The 19,178-nt window shown below is 42.6% G+C and overlaps 1 protein-coding gene across 1 annotated transcript in view; it reads left to right on the forward strand.

The window, feature by feature from the left end:
- Window positions 1-19,178, forward strand: part of LOC137323115 (protocadherin-9) — a 549,237-nt gene that overhangs the window by 323,595 nt on the left and 206,464 nt on the right. Inside the window, exon 2 of the mRNA XM_067986554.1 lies at window positions 16,456-16,657. Within this exon, the coding sequence (XP_067842655.1) occupies window positions 16,456-16,657 (202 nt within the window). The remainder of the gene's footprint in view (window positions 1-16,455; window positions 16,658-19,178) is intronic.

Raw genomic sequence — 19,178 nt, forward strand, 5'->3', positions numbered from 1 at the left:
ACCCTCCTTGATTGTATTATGAGTCTCCAAATGTCCTGCTACTACTCCCTTAATAATGGATTCTAGCATTTTCCCAATGACAGATGTTAGGACGTAGTAAAATCGCTCCTGCAATTCAGGACCAATGAGATACACGCTGCCCAGCTTCACGGAGCAAAGCTAGAGTAAACAACTTCTGATGCACAAAAAGTCATTCCCTTCAGGAGAGGGAAGGGGGAAAATCTTGGGGGCCGAAATAAAACACCAAACTTCTCCACAGGTTTGATTACTGCCCATTTTCCCTCATCTTATGCTGACCGCAGCCTAAGAAAATGGTGGACCTGTACAAATGTTCCATTGCTGCTGCCGGAGGGGAGGTGAGAGGTTGCGGTTGAAGGGGGCAATTTTAACCTAACACGCCCGTCGCAAAATTGGCAGGATTGAGTGCAATGCTCTGATGTCAATGGAGAGTACTATTGGGCGAGGTGTAAAACCGGTGTTCCACCCGATCCCGTGGATGGAGTTGGGTTATACACACCCCAAAGACTTTGTCGTAGGCGTGAATTTTCCATTGACCGTAAATCCATTTCCACCAGCTCATTGGCACCGTGGGACACTTTCTTCATTACCTTATTCAAAAAAGATTATTTTGGTGATGACAGGAGTGATGAACAGACTGTTAAAGTGAACACAATCTGATCAATTCCCAATCTGAATCGTGCCAAATGTAGAGGTCCTGAGCAGAGACTGCCCTGTATTTCTAGGCTGCATACAGTGACACCGCTATTCCTGGCCAGACTGGAGATGATTGGGTAATTCCCCCGTCAGTCACGCCTGGAGTAACTGCTATAAGTAACTGGGATTAATTTTACGCACATAATTTGCTGGAGAAATCACCCTGCTCTTATCGGGAGACATAATCACCCTGCTTTGGTCATTAGTTCCGTTTGCTGTAGTTTGTAGAGACTCTTTTTAAATAGACTCTGAAGACTGTTTGCTGTAGTGCGCTGTTTAAATAGACTCTGTTTGCTGAGTAAATAGAATTTGCTGTAAAATGGACTGTTTGCTGTGAGTCTTGCCATAAGCCCTGCCCTGTTTCCAACTCATTGGCTGACAGAGTGGTGTCAATAGACGCTCTGCTAATTTTAAGATTATGCCACTGGACTCCCACTTGTTCTGGACTCACCCACCAGAGAAAATAGTTTATCTTCACAGCAAAACAAAATAAGCAGTACAGTTCGGCCACTTCAAATTTTTACTTTTGGTAAAATATTTTATTTTCTGCATGTTTTCACTTCTCTTTAGGCCACATGTCACACTCCAGCCAAGAGGGCAGGTAGCCACCCAGATTGTACTCCAAAATGTAGTTTGACATAGTCAGCCCAGGAAGACGCTCCCAATGGTTTTCCTCCCTTCTGACATTCCCCTCCCCTCTCCAACCCCCCCATAGAAAATACCAGAGTGTCTATTGACACCACTGTGTCAGACAATGAGTTAGAGGCAGGGCGGGGCTTATGGTAGGATTCACAGCACGTGCGAAAAACCAATCCCAGTCACTTGCAGCAGTGCGGTCTCCAGGCGTGATTGACGGAGGAATCACCCAATCATCTCCATTCTGGCCGGGAATCGGGGTCTCACTGTGTGCAGTTCAGGGATGATGTCAGGAAGTGCTTCTACAAAGGATAGTGGAAATCTGGAACTCTTCCCCAGAAAGATGTTGAGGCTGGGAGTCAATTGAAAATTTCAAAACTGAGAGTGGTAGGTTTTTGTTAGATAAGGGTATTCAGGGGTATGTAACCAAGGTGGTTAAATGGAGTTGAGATACAGATCAGCCATGATCTGATTGAATGGCGGAGCAGGCTCAAGGTGGCTGAATGGCCTACTTCTGTTCCTATGTGATCATTGTACCAAATATTTCAAGAAATCTTGATTGTCTGTGGTGTGTAAATAGTTAAAAGGGAGACTTTTTCTCTGTTTCCGTGTGCCCACTGTGATTGTAAAGTAAGTACCATCATTATATTGTACAGACAAGGGGCCTTGGGGCTGACATATTACTGCTGCTTAGAAATGGGGAATTGAGATAGTGTTTTGAGTGTAATGTGTTGTATGACTTGCAAATATACACAATTACACTCGCAGCCATCAGAAAAAATGATTACTTTGTAAAAATAAATCTTCAAAAATGTCAACCACATCAGATGAAAATGTAGTTATTACAATAAGTATTTTTCTTAAAAACTTCATTTTAGAAAGATAATTATTAAGTTGTAATGTGTGGACTTCGTAGTGTAGGCAGAATGTTTGCAATGAATGCCTCAGGGAATACAATCTGAAGCTGGTGTTCTTTAATATATCGACTGATTCTCAATATAATCCTGAGGACTATGTATAATTCTTTAATTTGCATGGTGTAATTGGCTCCAATGATATGGGCAGTGGTGTTATAGTAATCGTATCGCCCTTTCACATTAAGAGATTGGTGGGGGGGGGCGGTCTCTGAGACTGACCTACACTGAATGCCTGGATTCACTTGCCCAGTCTGAGGAGATGGAAGAACATGAGAAAAAATAAGGAAGTGAAGAAGATGAATAAAAATAAGTAGATTGAAATGGAAATTCTGTCCGGTGACTAGAACACACAGCACACTCTGCTGGGGCTAGGGAAGCATTGAAAGCAGCATAGCAAGACCCTCACTTGCAAGTGTGCATAATTTGTTGGTGTGCATTATTCCATGACACTATTTCAAAGAAGAGTAGGGGAGTTCTCCCCTGGGTGTCCTGGCCAATATTTATCCCTCAACCAACATCAATAAGACAGATTATCTGGTCATTACCACATTGCTGTTGGTGGGAGCTTGTTGTGTGCAAATTGGCTGCCGCGTTTCCTACATTACAACAGTGACTATACTTCAAAAAGTACTTCCTTGGCTGTAAAGCGCTTTGGGACATCCTGAGGTTGTGAAAGGTGCTATATAAATGCAAGTCTTTCTTTTTTTTTCTTGATATCGAGAGCACTCGCTCTCCTTATTTCTTCCAGACAGTGGCACTGCCACAAGAAACAATAATATAAGAATTCCCGTTACTCTTGCTTGCTCTAGAGGTGGCACTGTAACCCCACGCAGCCTGTTACAAGAAGCACAGCTAAAAGACACATCAAAACAATCTTCAAAAAAGAGGAAAATTTGTCATTGACCAAGGGTTCAAAATTTACAAGCAATTTACAATTCCCCCTTGATTGACCTCAGTAGTTTACAAGCAGCTACAATTATCTGAATTTGCCAGCTTGCATCGCTTTCCCAGAATGAGCACTTAAGTCTTAAAGGGACAGGTCAGACCAGCAGTTAAACTTCATAGCCTGTTCCTGACCTCAGACTAACCGTGAGCAATGCCACAGGAGATCCACTAGTACGTGTATTTTTTTTTAATTGCCTGTAACAGAACCAAATTATGGAATATTGTTCCTTTTAATAGGGCTGTGAGTGAGTGGATCCTTAAACCAGAGGGAATTTCTCTTTGGAACTTGGATCTTCTCTGTGATGTTCAGCTTTGTAGATTGGAAAGGCCACACCTGCCAAGTACATGGCATCAATACTCAATCTATTGCAAGCTGTTCCAGCATTAGCAAGTCCTTCACTTACATTGGCGAGGATTTATTCCATCGCTAATACAATGTTTATTGTGGTAAACTGAACCTAAATCACTGGGAAAAAAAACAGTAATTCAGCTCCTGTTAGCTACTATAAACATAGCACATTAAGACCAGATTAAATAAAACTCGTATTGCTTGCTGAGTTTTATTTATTGATGATTAGCTCCTGCCAGTGTGGATGCTGGCGGGCTCTGCAGCTGAATTCACAGCTGCCAAGTGACATGGATGATACCTTCCTCCCACGGCCTGGCAGCTCTTTATGTGCTTTAAAAATGTGTTTTAATAAGTGCAGGAAGGATAAAAAAGAAAACATGTCTATGAGCCAAAATGCACTGTGCATGCACAGCATGTGCAATGTTTTGTTGTATTTAGTTTCTTCTTCTTCGTTCTTCAGTTTCATTTTTGAAATTTATCCCAAATGGAAGCACAGATAAGGTGAGCTCCCCCTCACACCACAGCCCCCTCCCCCCTCGCCCATTTTAACAGCTCAAAAGGGATAGAAGCAGGAGAGCGAGAACCAGGCAGGTTAGTCCAGTCCAACAGTGACTGACAACGCAAGTACGACACAGTTTGACCAACAGAAGGTGGAAGCACTGAGCCCAAACAGGAAGTTAAAGCAAACTGTTTAACATTTAAAAAATGTGTAAATCAGGCATGTGAAAATCTTCAAGCAATAATATTTCACACCTGTATCACCTCCTGTGAGTGAAATGTGCTTAAAACAGATGCCCGCGACAGCAGTTTTATCAGAATTGTAACGTAACTGTCGGTAATTTACAGAATTTGTTTAGAGTTGACTTGAAACCAACCAGATGTAATGCCGTTCCAAAGGTTCAGTAGAGAATAAGGCTGGAAGTGACAGTGAGCAATCTTAAGGTACAAACACGTAATGGTGCTTGCTTTATATTCCTATCTTCCCATTTGTAACCGAGGTGTTAATCTGTTTATTTCAAATGGGCTAATGTCTCCAGGGCAGAGAGACATTCGATATGAGCTTGTACTGAGCTAACCAGTGAAAAGGTTAGAAAAATATAATTGATGTCAAAGTGGATATACACCTCAAGGAGTTTGGGACTTCTTATTGGAGCTAGCTGAGTTGCTTGGCTTGTGAAATGTGGAGTGTTGGAAAGAAAGTCAGATGTGAAGGGGCTGTCCGTTTTGTTTACAAATTGTGCTTCCCTAACCATGTAACCCACAGGTTATTGTATGAAAAAGAAAAACACATCTGCCTTGTATATGGCACTGAAACTCTTGGCTTTATAGAATCCCATTAGATGGAAGGTTACTGAGTTTTTCATGCATATCTCCATTTTGCTGGTTTCAGGAGCACTTTAACAGAGTAGATTTTTATGAATTTACATGCACAGCACATCAAAACTAGTTGATAGAAAATCCCTGCAGGGCACTCTGACACCCACACAAAGTCCATATTTCTCCTCATATGCCAGTGCCTGAAGAGTTTATCATTCAAGTCCTAAGGGAGAGAGGAATAGAAGGAACTATCGATAGAGTAAGATGAAGTAAGGTGGGTGGAGGCCCGTGTGGAGCATAAACACTGGCACAGTTGGGCTGAATGGCCTGTTTCTGTGCTGTAAAAATCTATGTAATTCTAGTTCCCAGCTCACAAGACAAAGACCGGTGCAATTTTCATACCTTGTGTCTAGTTGGTGAGCTCAATATCTGCTACAGAATGCATTTTCAGCACATTTGGTAAACAGGATGTCAGTGAAACTCTCTCGATGGTTTGGTAGATGAATGCACAGCTTGGTCCGGTGCTAAAGCATAAAGATGGGCAGTTTCAGGCTCTATTCCAGTCGTGCACTCAGTTAGCTGATCTCACCTGGGCCAGCTACTAGGGTTCTTAATTGGCCCCAGTGCCCCAGGTTAGGGTGTGTAAAAGTTAAGTCAGAGCTCCTGCTTCTGATCCCTATTCAGTAACCCTTGCTGAGAAGTGCATTTTAAGTGAGGACTGGATCTGGCTTCGATTTCATACCTTCCACAGTCAAATGGCCTGCTAACATTATTACAGCTTGCATATGAAGAAAAGCCATTTGGGCTAGGTACCAGAGGGCTGTCAGCCCCCATGGAATATACCACAGCAAAATTCAGTATCTTCAGGAGAAGATGGGAGAAAATGGCAAAAAGAATCAACTTGAAAGCAGTTGTATTCCGTAATTAAAATGACTAATTCTTTGGGGGTTTGAAGCCCACATCCTGCCGAAACAACGTTTTGAAAAAAACTACTGGCCCAGAATTTGCTGGTGAGTTTATTGGCGCTGGGTGTTATTAGTGTGTAAATCGGCCAGCAAGTTGTGGGGAGGAAGAGATAGCCTGTGAGATGCGAATCGTCACTTATTGCTGGTTTGCGCTGCTCCGCCGATGGTCTTGTGAAAAGGGAGCTCGCCCTCAACCTCCCCGTGAATGTCATGAAATCGCTGCATTTGCGCATTAATTACCAACTAAACTCGCCACAGAAAGTTAGGGCTGGTACCCTTTTAATGACGAGATTTACGTTCCTGCAATGCCATTCGACCTCTTTGGCCTTGAAAGGGAACAGTTGAAACTGTGGAGCCTCATTCCTACTGGTAGCAAATTGTTCTTAGAGATTTTTAAAATTTTAAATTTTAAATCTTTTTTTTACTTTTCCTTTCTGTCTCTTTTTTTCTCTCTCTTTCTTAATCCAACCTTTCTTTCCCTCCCTTTATTTCTCTTTCTGTACCTGATTTAACTATAATTCACCCGATTTCCTTCGCTGCTGTTCCTCTGTTTTTTTTCTCCATTGCTAATGGAAATAAACTGTCGGTCCCATCGTTCACCAAGGTCCCAGATGCTCTGTTGCTTTTGCTGCGTCGTTATCAGCGCGCGCTTCCAGAAATTTGCTGCTGAAGGGTTAGGAAAAAGTCTAACAAGTGGGCCATGCTGCGCGAGATGCCCCACCCCAGCAAATTCTGGGCCATTGATTTTTATCATCTTGCTCTCTCCCTAACAGTGCCAGGTCTGCCATTTTTGACTCAGAACAACAAACCAATAGATTTCCCTAGCCATGCGTTTGGTTTAACACAGACGTTACTTCTTATTTTTGGTAAGTTATTATTTATGAAATTGTTGAAAAAAATGATTCTCTGATATCATCAGTGGAAATATGGCCCTAAAACTCGAGTTGTGGCTCGATATTCTGAAAAGACCAATGGTCATAAGGGCTTCTTCATCCAAACCTATCTTGTGATTGCTTTCCTTGGATTCCTGGCTAACATGAACTTGAAACAGTGAGGAATCTTACAACACCAGGTTATAGTCCAACAGTTTTATTTGAAAATCACAAGCTTTCGGAGGCTTTCTCCTTCGTCAGGTGAGACCTGACGAAGGAGAAAGCCTCCGAAAGCTTGTGATTTTCAAATAAAACTGTTGGACTATAACCTGGTGTTGTAAGATTCCTTACATTTGTACACCCCAGTCCATCACCGGCATCTCCACATCATTGAAACAGTGAGGCAGTGTACTGGCACCTGATAGAAATCAGACCTTCTGCAGTTAATGAAACAATGCACTCCAAGCTAATGAATGTAGAAAAAACTGGTTTACAATATGACAAAGAATTATCAGATGTTCAGGGCAATCTGGGGGAGTGTGGAAGACTGATTGAGCATTAAGGATGATGGAACATGGGCTTAGAGTGCGTTACACCATAGCACTCTTACCAAGAACAGGGAGGCTAAAGTTTTGTGTAAAGCAAGGGTCAATTGTTGGGGACATTATGTTTGTGGGAGGGAGTTTTAAGTTCACTTATTAATGGAGTGTTTTATTGGTGTTTGCAGGAGGGATTTTCTCTGTGCTGTTTGAAGCAAGGTTATGTATGTATTATTGCAATAAATCAATAACCCGTTACTCACAATAAAAGTTGCTGAAAACATAGATCCCGCTGCAGCTGAATGTTAGCTGGATTTATAGCAGATAGGGGTATATTTTCCTCGGTTTGTTAATGGGAAAGACTCAACAGGGGTGCAAGGTGGGCTCTGCATTATAGTCACACTGACTTTTGCTATCATTAGGGAACGGAGAAAAACATATCCCCATCAATCTGTTAAATGTATAATAAATCGGGCTGAGGCTACTTCATGTGTTTTACAAGTTGCTGTGTTGACGGTGATACATATTTTGCTATTACTGTACAGAGCAATGGGTTTGATTCCTGGGACCTGACAGCCTGGGTGTTACGTGACAATGTTGATTACAAGTGCCAGTTGCCATCAATGAATGTTACCTGCATGTGAATAATTACCAGTTAGCATTCAGTACATGTGGTTTGGATGCAGGGACTTTATCAAACAACATTCGGATTGTATAAAAAGTATTGATTAGTTTGAAATCAGTCAGTGTCTGTGAATGGAATAGGGCTGTCACCATTAGTAGCGTGCACACTGAATTGCACAGGAATGGATGCTAGTGTGGTCATTTCCATCACAGATTGTACATACTCTATTGCCCGGCTCACAGAGAAATCAAAGCTTCCTTCAGGAACCATGCCAGTCTGTGTTTGTCACCGCCCTATTAAAATGTAATAGATGGGCATATACAAAACTGGTATGGTAGAATTACACTACACATATAGTCTGTAGTCCATAGTGGAATCACTCTTGTACAAGCAGCAATGTTTCAAGCGCTTTCCAAATAACGTAATCAGATCTCCCATGGCAATGCTCATGGTGAATCAGCGGTCACCCTGTTTTACAACAGTAGGGGTGTTATCAGCAAAGTGTAACAGGCAAACTGTGACAGGAGGTAAATGTACATAGGAACACAGGAACAGGAGTAGGCCATTCAGCCCCTAGTGCCTGCTCCGCCATTTGATAAAATCATGGCTGATCTGTGATCTAGCTCCATATACCTACCTTTGGCCCATATCCCTTAATACCTTTGGTTGCCAAAAAGCTATCTATCTCAGATTTAAATTTAGCAATTGAACTAGTATCAATTGCCGTTTACGGAAGAGAGTTCCAAACTTCTACCACCCTTTGTGTGCAGAAATGTTTTCTAATCTCGCTCCTGAAAGGTCTGGCTCTAATTTTTAGACTGTGCCTCCTACTCCTCGAATCCCCAACCAGCGGAAATAGTTTCTCTCTATCCACCCTATCCGTTCCCCTTAATATCTTATAAACTTCGATCAGATCACCCCTTAACCTTCAAAACTCTAGAGCATATAACCCCAATTTGTGTAATCTCTCCTCGTAACTTAACCCTTGAAGTCCGGGTATCATTCTAGTAAACCTACGCTGCACTCCCTCCAAGACCAATATGTCCTTCCGAAGGTGCAGCGCCCGGAACTGCTCACAGTACTCCAGGTGCGGTCTAACCAGGGTTTTGTATAGCACTTATGAAAAGAGTGCACCACATGCAAGACTTTAAATATATTATTGCTTGCTGTGATTTGGAGAATACAAGGTTCCTGAAATTCTGTGGAGGTTCTTCCATATCTTAAGGTGGAAGATGAACACATACCCCAGAGATACAGCATAAACAACTGAAAGCCTTATACACCGTTTCTCGGTGGGTTCACCTGTCTCCTGCTGAAAATAAGTGGGAGCTCAGGAGAACCACCGCAGTATTTCCAGACCAATATTTTATAATAATAAGGGCGCTATGCCTTGTGAATCATAACATCAGGCTGGCTGATTTATGGTAACTGAATCAGTCTAAGTCAGTTTTATTTCATGGTATTCTTGTTTTCCCAGAGCTTTGGGATCAAATTCCCCAGCTCTGTCCATTATTCTGTAAAAACTGTAAATGAGTGGCCTTTATATTTTCAGTATTTCATTACCTACATATTTCATTTTTATCCCTTCCTGTTCATAAAGCTGAGGATGCACAGCAACATGGTAGGCAAGCCGTACTCGATGGAGATGGGTACCTGGTATTTAATAGTATTAGAGAGGAAGCAGTGCTCAGATTTGGTAGCACTGGGGAATGGTCCTGGGTTTTGGTAATACTGGGGAATAGTCCTGGGTTTTGGTAATACTGGGGAATAGTCCTGGGTTTGGTAACACTGGGGAATGGTCCTGGGTTTTGGTAATACTGGGGAATGGTCCTGGGTTTGGTAACACTGGGGAATAGTCCTGGGTTTTGGTAATACTGGGGAATGGTCCTGGGTTTTGGTAATACTGGGGAATAGTCCTGGGTTTTGGTAATACTGGGGAATGGTCCTGGGTTTGGTAACACTGGGGAATAGTCCTGGGTTTTGGTAATACTGGGGAATGGTCCTGGGTTTGGTAACACTGGGGAATAGTCCTGGGTTTTGGTAATACTGGGGAATGGTCCTGGGTTTTGGTAATACTGGGGAATAGTCCTGGGTTTTGGTAATACTGGGGAATAGTCCTGGGTTTTGGTAATACTGGGGAATGGTCCTGGGTTTTGGTAATACTGGGGAATAGTCCTGGGTTTTGGTAATACTGGGGAATGGTCCTGGATTTGGTAGCACTGGAGAATGGTCCTGGGTTTTGGTAATACTGGGGAATAGTCCTGGGTTTGGTAATACTGGGGAATGGTCCTGGGTTTGGTAACACTGGGGAATAGTCCTGGGTTTGGTAACACTGGGGAATAGTCCTGGGTTTTGGTAATACTGGGGATTGGTCCTGGGTTTTGGTAATACTGGGGAATAGTCCTGGGTTTGGTAATACTGGGGAATGGTCCTGGTTTTTGGTAATACTGGGGAATAGTCCTGGGTTTTGGTAATACTGGGGAATAGTCCTGGGTTTGGTAACACTGGGGAATGGTCCTGGGTTTTGGTAATACTGGGGAATGGTCCTGGATTTGGTAGCACTGGAGAATGGTCCTGGGTATTGGTAACACTGGGGAATGGTCCTGGGTTTTGGTAATACTGGGGAATGGTCCTGGATTTGGTAGCACTGGAGAATGGTCCTGGGTTTTGGTAATACTGGGGAATGGTCCTGGATTTGGTAACACTGGGGAATGGTCCTGGGTATTGGTAACACTGGGGAATGGTCCTGGGTTTTGGTAATACTGGGGAATGGTCCTGGGTTTTGGTAATACTGGGGAATGGTCCTGGATTTGGTAACACTGGGGAATGGTCCTGGATTTGGTAGCACTGGAGAATGGTCCTGGGTTTTGGTAATACTGGGGAATGGTCCTGGATTTGGTAGCACTGGAGAATGGTCCTGGGTTTTGGTAATACTGGGGAATGGTCCTGGATTTGGTAACACTGGGGAATGGTCCTGAGTTTTGGTAATACTGGGGAATAGTCCTGGGTTTTGGTAACACTGGGGAATGGTCCTGAGTTTTGGTAACACTGGGGAATAGTCCTGGGTTTTGGTAATACTGGGGAATGGTCCTGGATTTGGTAGCACTGGGGATTGGTCCTGGGTTTTGGTAACACTGGAGAATGGTCCTGAGTTTTGGTAACACTGGGGAATGGTCCTGAGTTTTGGTAACACTGGGGAATGGTCCTGGATTTGGTAGCACTGGGGATTGGTCCTGGGTTTTGGTAACACTGGAGAATGGTCCTGGGTTTTGGTAACACTGGGGAATGGTCCTGAGTTTTGGTAATACTGGGGAATAGTCCTGGGTTTTGGTAACACTGGGGATTGGTTCTGACTTTTGGTAATACTGGGGAATGGTCCTGAGTTTTGGTAACACTGGGGAATAGTCCTGGGTTTTGGTAACACTGGGGAATAGTCCTGGGTTTTGGTAGCACTGGGGAATAGTCCTGGGTTTTGGTAACACTGGGGAATGGTCCTGGGTTTTGGTAACACTGGGGAATGGTCCTGAGTTTTGGTAACACTGGGTAATGGTCCTGAGTTTTGGTAACACTGGGGAATGGTCCTGGGTTTTGGTAATACTGGGGAATGGTCCTGAGTTTTGGTAATACTGGGGAATGGTCCTGGGTTTTGGTAATACTGGGGAACGGTCCTGGGCTATGGAAGCATTGGGCAGGAGGCTTTTGAGTTTCTCTAGGATTTCCACAGATGGTCCACAGAAGTCACAGTGAATGACCAGGAGAACCACTGTGGAAATTCAACCCCGTAATCTCATTGACTGGCTCAGGTAATGTCATAACCACAAGAGCAAAACCATAGCAGTTTAGAGACATCATTGAACTACTGATGAGATTATTGGCTGGAAATTCCATTTTTTTAATATATAATCTGTGTATTGCAAAGCTGAAGCGAGCAGTTTCATTCCATCCTCACTCCAAAATAAAACAAAGTTTTCAGCTCCAAACACCACCGGGGATTCAGACGACTAGATCAATCTTTGCAGTTGATCCCTGATAGCTCGTTAAGGATGAATAATTGTAATGTAATTGTAATGTAAGAATCTGCAGTTGATTGCTACAAAATAGCATTGTCCACATATAACAATAATGCAATGTAATTCAAGAGCCTGGAAATTACTCTGTGTGAAGATTAACAAATGAATACTTAAAGCATTCATGTGCAATTCCTTTGTCTGCTACGTTAATGGAAGCGTTAACCCTTTTAAGATAAATGGGTTAAGGAATTGCACGTGGTTCCATCAAGCATTCATATGCTAATTTTTGCAGGGTAATGTCAAGGCCACATGACTGACCGAGTGAGTTTGGGTCTCGACATAATGCGTTGCAAACTGCCATGTACCACTACTGAGTCTACAGGTATTTGTAACTCATCCTGAATTGAGGCATGGGATATAATCTTATTTTTTTCCTGCTGTCAAAAAGAATAAAAGTGATTGTGGAAATGCTGGGAGTCTTGTTTATTAACAGTCTCCTTCGCCAAACTCATACTCAGCATGTGCAACACCACTGATACACTTACAGGAGAGTAAAACAACTGCTTGCTGCTTTGTACTGCTTGGCAGTTTGCGATGGCTGATATTTTGCAGATCGACATCAGTCAAAAAATCCTTCAAAATATCAAACAGCCTCATTTTACCAGTTTAGCAGAGAATGGTTAGCATTAAAAATGCTGAAAATCAGCCAATATTGCAACGGTTCGATCAGAGCATTCGAACATTTCAAGCTGATCAAAGCCTGAACAAAAAAAAAGAAAATCAAAATAAATTAAACATGGTTTACACAATCGTCATACTTTTGCAAAGTAAAGCAAAATAGTGCGGATGCTGGAAATCTGAAAGAGAAACAGAAAATGCTGGAAACACTCAGCAGGTCAGGCAGCATCTGTGGAGAGAGATGATGTGGAGATGCCGGTGATGGACTGGGGTTGACAAATGTAAACAATCTTACAACACCAAGTTATAGTCCAACTTGGAGAGAGAAACAGAGTTAACGTTTCAGGTCAACGACCTTTCATCAGAACTGTTGTGCGCAAATTGGTTGCCTTTTTCCTACATTACAACAGTGATTATACCTCAAAAGTATTTCATTAGCTGTAAAGCGCTTTGGGACATCCTGAGGTCATGAAAGGCGCTATATAAATGCAAATTGTTTCTTTCTTTTTCTCCCATGTAGAAAGTGACTCATACTGAAGTACAGTTTCACAGGCCTGCAATATCTTATCCAAGTGGCCATTCATCATATGTGAGTCTAGGCGGTGACTAAGTGGGCAAGCAAACTATTTGACCCTGAGGGAGGGGGGAGCGCGTAACAGCGGAGCCTGATCCTGTTTTCACCTGCACTTTCCCAGCAGAGCCACGCACAAAGAACAGAAACCCGGGCCGTAGATATTTACAAACATACAGCTAGTGGCTGAATTTCCAAGTAGGTTTTCTGTTGTATCTTTGTTTTCTGAGCCTTCCGTGGCTCGTATTACAGCAGATGTACAGGAGAACCCCCAGCCAGAAAATCGCCCTCTTAATATCTGCTATCAGGCCGAAAGCACGCACATCTTTAAGGAGCTGCGGTACTCAAGAGGTTAATTCAAGATAAAGGACATAAAGCCGACATATCTTTTTCCCAGATTGTGAACACACCATCGGGTTTTAGAATCGGGCATTTCCAGCCTGTCAAAATAAATCAAATGGTTATCAGTGCTGTGCTGCCTGAAAGGATTCCATTTGGGTTACATTTGCTGTTTTTTTTTTAAAAAAAGCAGATATTCAGCAAAAAATGCTGCTTTTATCAACACTGCTGCACATTCCTTTCTGGGTGTTCAGCTCATTTAGGCTCTGGAGGGCTGAAGAATGGATTTTTTTTTCTGAATCTCTTCCTTTGAAAGCAATAAAATTGCAGATAGAGAGAGAAACAACAGTTTGCGTTTTCAGTCTTCAAAACAAAAAGGTTGGAACTACTCTCCAACATGTGCAACACTGCGTTACTGTCTTGAGCCCAATGGATCAATCCCATTACTGAAGCCACCACCTTCACTTTACAAAACTGGAGATGAAATTGTGAAACCTTGCTGGAAATCGGTGGAATAAATTGGATTCAGATCTGGCATTTTACCAGGCGGACTTTGTTACGCATTCTGACCTAGGAAATCCTGAGAAATTCCTGTTCCAAGCAGTGTTTCCACCTAAGCGAGTCTATTCAAAGTACCAGCATTTATTCTAAACAATACACAAAGAACATGGTGAAGCTAAGATGAAGTAAAAAGATGGTGAATGTTAGGGAAACACAGAGATCAGGACTGATGTTTTACTTGTAAAGATTTTGTAACCTACTTCCACATGCAGTACTCATGAGGCCAACTAGTTAACTCCCCAGTTCCTGACATGTATCTCTTTCCTTAGTGAAGCAGATACGATGCCTCAGTGGGTCAGCAATGACCCATTATTGCCCTGACAATGTAGCCGTAAGCTCGTAAGGCACCAGGAACCCACGGTTTTAAACTCAAACAAAATGGTACTTTTTTTCCTTCAGGCGGAGCTTCAATTTGGATACTGATTTGAGCGTGGCAGAGTGATACAAAGACTGCAGCTGATTGGCCTGTTGCTGCTCTGCCGACTGTAAAAGCGAAGCAGGCCCTCATGGAACCAGCCGATATATGAAAGAGATGTCGGGGAGCCTAGGTCATATGGGGGTCACTTGGACATTTTTCTCTTATATGCTAACTTATTACAATGGCAGTGGTACCTGAGTTTGGATAAAGGATTGTTCGGAATCACTTCACACGAAATAAGTGTGTGCCATTGCCTGAGACAGTGCACAAGACAAAATTATAGTTCTATAGTACAGGGAGTGGAGAAGGAAGTATTGAGTTTGTCAAAATTGAAGTAAGCGCCTCCAACTGCCCTTATGGTTCCTACATAATGTAGCTAGAAAGGGGCATTGTCAGCCAGAAAATTATCTCGCTAGGGTTATTAAACAGAAAAGAGGTGTGAGGGCACAATGAAGTGTGTTATTAAAAATTAGAGTAAAAATAAGTTGCAACAATAAAAAAAATGTAAGCATGTTGTAAAAATGTCATTGCTGTGGTAAATATATATCGAAATATAGTTGTTGAGGTGTTTCCGTTCCAATGATGAATACTTGGGTGTGAACAGATGTCTGCGTGCACTCAAGTTAGTGTGAGGTAAACCAGCTGCACAACTTTGAGTAATATATACAATGTACTTTCATTTATTGTTTTGGATAGCAAATATATCTACCGGAGAGCTGACTAGACGGATGAGGAGGTCATCAGTAATGACGAGGAGAGAGGAGGTCAAAAAAAGTTGTAAAAGAGATTAAGTGATCTTGAAGTCCTGTGGGGCAAGGGGAACTTTTCAAAACCCATTGGGTTAAATTTTCATACTGAATATATAATCTGTTAACTGTTGGAAAGGATTTTCCTTCCTGTCATGGATTCCGCATTGTCAATGCTCACACTTTTGTTGTCGATTTAACAGTTATGCACTGTTGTTCTAATACACGTGCTATATGGAGATAAAAAGGAGAGAGAGAAAAGTTTTTTTCTTTCTCCCTTCTATCCCGATGAATCGCACACATCTTAAAACAATAGTGTAAAACTCAATAAATTGTTGATCATTGGCAATGCTGTGCATTGCTCCAAATGATACATTCTGTGAGAATGCATGTCTGACATTGGCCGTAGTATGCACTATTATTAGTGATATTCGTAACTTTCTGGCACTCTGTTTGAGACTCATTCTTCCCGCCCTTCCCCCCCCACCTTATGATTTCAGAAACATAGCACATAATTCTCAGATTGAAGCAGTAATTTTGGATGACTGGCATGAATGGCTCAGTCTGGCCTTCAACTCCTTGCGGTTTTTTAAGGCTTTTGTTAATTGAATTGCCTACGAGTAAATTGGTTCCATCTATGTTTTACGTTAAAAGACATTCATACAGGGCTTTTCCATGCAACTCCACAATACCAATAGGTTTTAAAAAAACACAACCCTTGGTGATGGCCTATAGATAGGTATATGCCAGTCTTTGGATAGGTATGTGCCAGCCTACAACAGCTAACTGGGTTGTTTTTGTACAATCATTTAACAACTACAGGACTGTAGAGGAATGAACGTATTTTCTCTGCATTTAGCAGATTGTGAGGTATATTTTACTTTATGTGTAAAGCTAAAGAAAGTACTTTCATTAAGCTGTTATAATAATTACATCAAATTTTACAGCAGGGAAATAGGCCATTCTGCCCAACTCATCTCTGCTGCTGTTAATGCTCCATACGTTAGAACAACATAGACCCAATTATGAAATATTTGAATATGGAATTGTGCTTTTGGTAAATATTTCCTGCCTGAAGGGGTTGCTTGTTGTGGAAAGAATTAGCACAAGTTACTCTGTAATCCATAGGGGCGGGGGGGGAGTTGGCGGGTGGGGGGAGAGGGAGACCCACTGATCTACGATAGTTTGTCCGAAAGTGGGAAAAAAAAGCAAAGAAGAGCATTAACTTCCATGTTCTTTGCTCTTCTTTCTAGTCTCAGCGCCGCGTTACATTTCACCTGCCCGATGGCTCCCAGGAAAGCTGCAGTGACAGTGGTCTAGGAGACCACGAGCCGGTAAATGGTGGCACGCTGATCTCACACCCTCTCCCTCTGGTTCAGCCGCAGGACGAGTTCTACGAGCAGGCTTCCCCAGACAAGAGGACCGAGGCTGACGGCAACTCGGATCCAAACTCTAGTAAGTGACCACCTTTTCTTTTCGAGATGTTGCTGTTGCAAAATCAAAAACATAACTTTGCTTTACGCCAGATTGATTTTCACTCCTCACACACCCGCAAAGATCTTGATTCTGATCACCTTCCTTCTTCTGATTTCATTTAAATGGCGTGTGTCCAAAAGCAATGTGCGGTGGCATTGCAAGTTCTTGCTGCAACTCAATATTGTTGAACCTCCGCTTGTACACAGCACAAAGCCAGGGGTACCTGCTGCAGAACCTTAAGGAGGTGAAATTCCTCTTTTAACAGAGAAAAAAAAACTGGATAATGTCTGCTTTTCACTCGAGTTAATGACCCGTGAAACCTCGTTCTCAGAAACCGTGCGGTTTCAGAGCTGTCTGTTCCTGAGATTTTGTTAGCAGGTCGTTAATTAGGGAGAAACCCAGACACACTCTTTGTTGGAAGAAGAATTTCACTTCTGCATCGCCACTATTCACATCACCAAACACAGGGTAATTTACCAGAGGTTTAATTGTTGTATGCATTCATTCATTATTAACTTTGCCACCTTTTTTTAAAATTTCAAAATGTACTTTATTTCATAAAATTTAAAGGTACACACAGTCCAATGTAAAAAAAAAATCCAAGCAATACAGTTCAGACCAATACAATGCAGATCGCAAACAATTATGATCCCATTATTACAATCCAAAACACTGTACATAGCTCCTAATACATTCTCTACAATACAAGGTGGGATAGCCTTATACGGTGGCATTTCCCAATAGAGCCTTTGCGTAGGCCGCACCTGGTTTGAGTGCGTCCTGCAGCACGTACTCCTGGACCTTGGAGCATGCCAGTCGGCAGCACTCGGTCATGGACAACTCCTTCAGCTGGAAGACCATCAGGTGAACTTTGATACATAATATTGACGAGAGAGCAACAATAAATGTTTTCGGCTATTTCTATATTTTGGAAAAGGGGTAGTGCCTTTTGGATACCACTTTCCATTTATTGGTGATTTTTTTTATATATGCTGACTTTCTTGATTGGGGTCTCCTTGCACTGTGATGCTTTTATTGTGAATTGGCTTTTATAACCTGATCTTTAGCATCAGTTTATGATTATTTACTCTGTGCTGAACGTGAATGAGATGTTTACAAATCCTTTTTGGATGCCACTTTCAGTTTATTCATGACTAGTACATAAGCCATTAGCATAGAGTGATCCAATTGGCTGCATGTCTCGTATTAATTCCAACACATCTGCGCTATCTGAATTGCAGATCAAGTATCAAAGCTGCACACTGTGATATTATAAAGGAACCATGCGAGTTTAAAGGATCTACCAAAGTTTGTGCTTGTGGAACGTACTCACTACAAGGTGCAATACAAGAGTTTGCAATTTAATTAGCTTTCTGTCTTATATTCCTTGGTAGAGTCATCACTTCAGGCTCCCCACCGATGGCTCGAGGCAAAGTTACCGTCTGTAAGTCGTGCAGACCAGTAAGGTCCCAGGTTCGACCCCTGATTGGTACTAAGTTGGCAAATCTCAGTCAGGGCAGCAGGAGGGACGCTACCATTGGTTGCAACACTCCTGAGTTAGGGAAGGTCCTCCTGATCCTTATCGCTCTACTGCAACCCCTGTTGGAGGTGCGAGTCTCTGTCCATTGGGTGAAGTCAACATCAGGCCCAGCAATGATACCTTCCAGAGTTGACACTGTTAAAGCTCACACCTGAATTGGACGAGGTACTGGAGGCCAAATACTGCCCATGGAATCATATCCCAGCGAGGCAGTAAAGGAATCAACACATCTACAGTGTGGCATTTAGAAGTTGGAGAGGTCTCCCAGCTCGGGTCAGAGTGGAGCAACAATACCAATAGCCCTGCAACTATTTTGATTCGCCTCCAAGCTGCCAGGGCTGCCAGTTTAATAGTAGTGAGGACATTACAGTCCCACACGCTAACCCAAGCTATTACTAGGAAAACTAAACTAAATGGGGGAGTGGGGTTAAAGAGGAGCAGTATTCTGAAAGTTAGGATAAACTGGGGAGGGGTGAGAGAAGTTCCCAGTGGAGAGCAAACACCAATGTTTAGTGACTTTACTGACTGACCTAATTTTAGACTTTGCAGAATGACCAATCGCCTTTGGAAGCTAGAAAACCAAAACAGGTCCTTGGCATAGTCCTCAGTAGAAGACATTTCATTTGTATATTTGATCCTATACTATCTATAAACCTCTCTCTGAGTTAACGCCAATAAACACATTTATTCAGTATTCTTTTTCCACCAAACCATACCCCATCAAATAACGGGGGTGATTTTACCTCCACCTGCTCGGTGGAAACTGGGTGGCCAGTTAAAATCGCCCGGGTCACTTACCTGCCAGGATCCCAACGTTTGAGATTTTAACCAGCTGTACTGAGCAGGTGGTAAGGACACCTGCCCCAAGCCAGTCGGGGTCCTTCTCTACATATGCATGGTGGGGTCCCGACGTGTTATCGGGTTCCGGGAATGTCATCGGGACCCGACTGCAATTTTAAC

This window comes from Heptranchias perlo, chromosome 6 (genome assembly GCF_035084215.1).
Source record: "Heptranchias perlo isolate sHepPer1 chromosome 6, sHepPer1.hap1, whole genome shotgun sequence".
Classification (NCBI taxonomy): Eukaryota; Metazoa; Chordata; class Chondrichthyes; order Hexanchiformes; family Hexanchidae; genus Heptranchias; species Heptranchias perlo.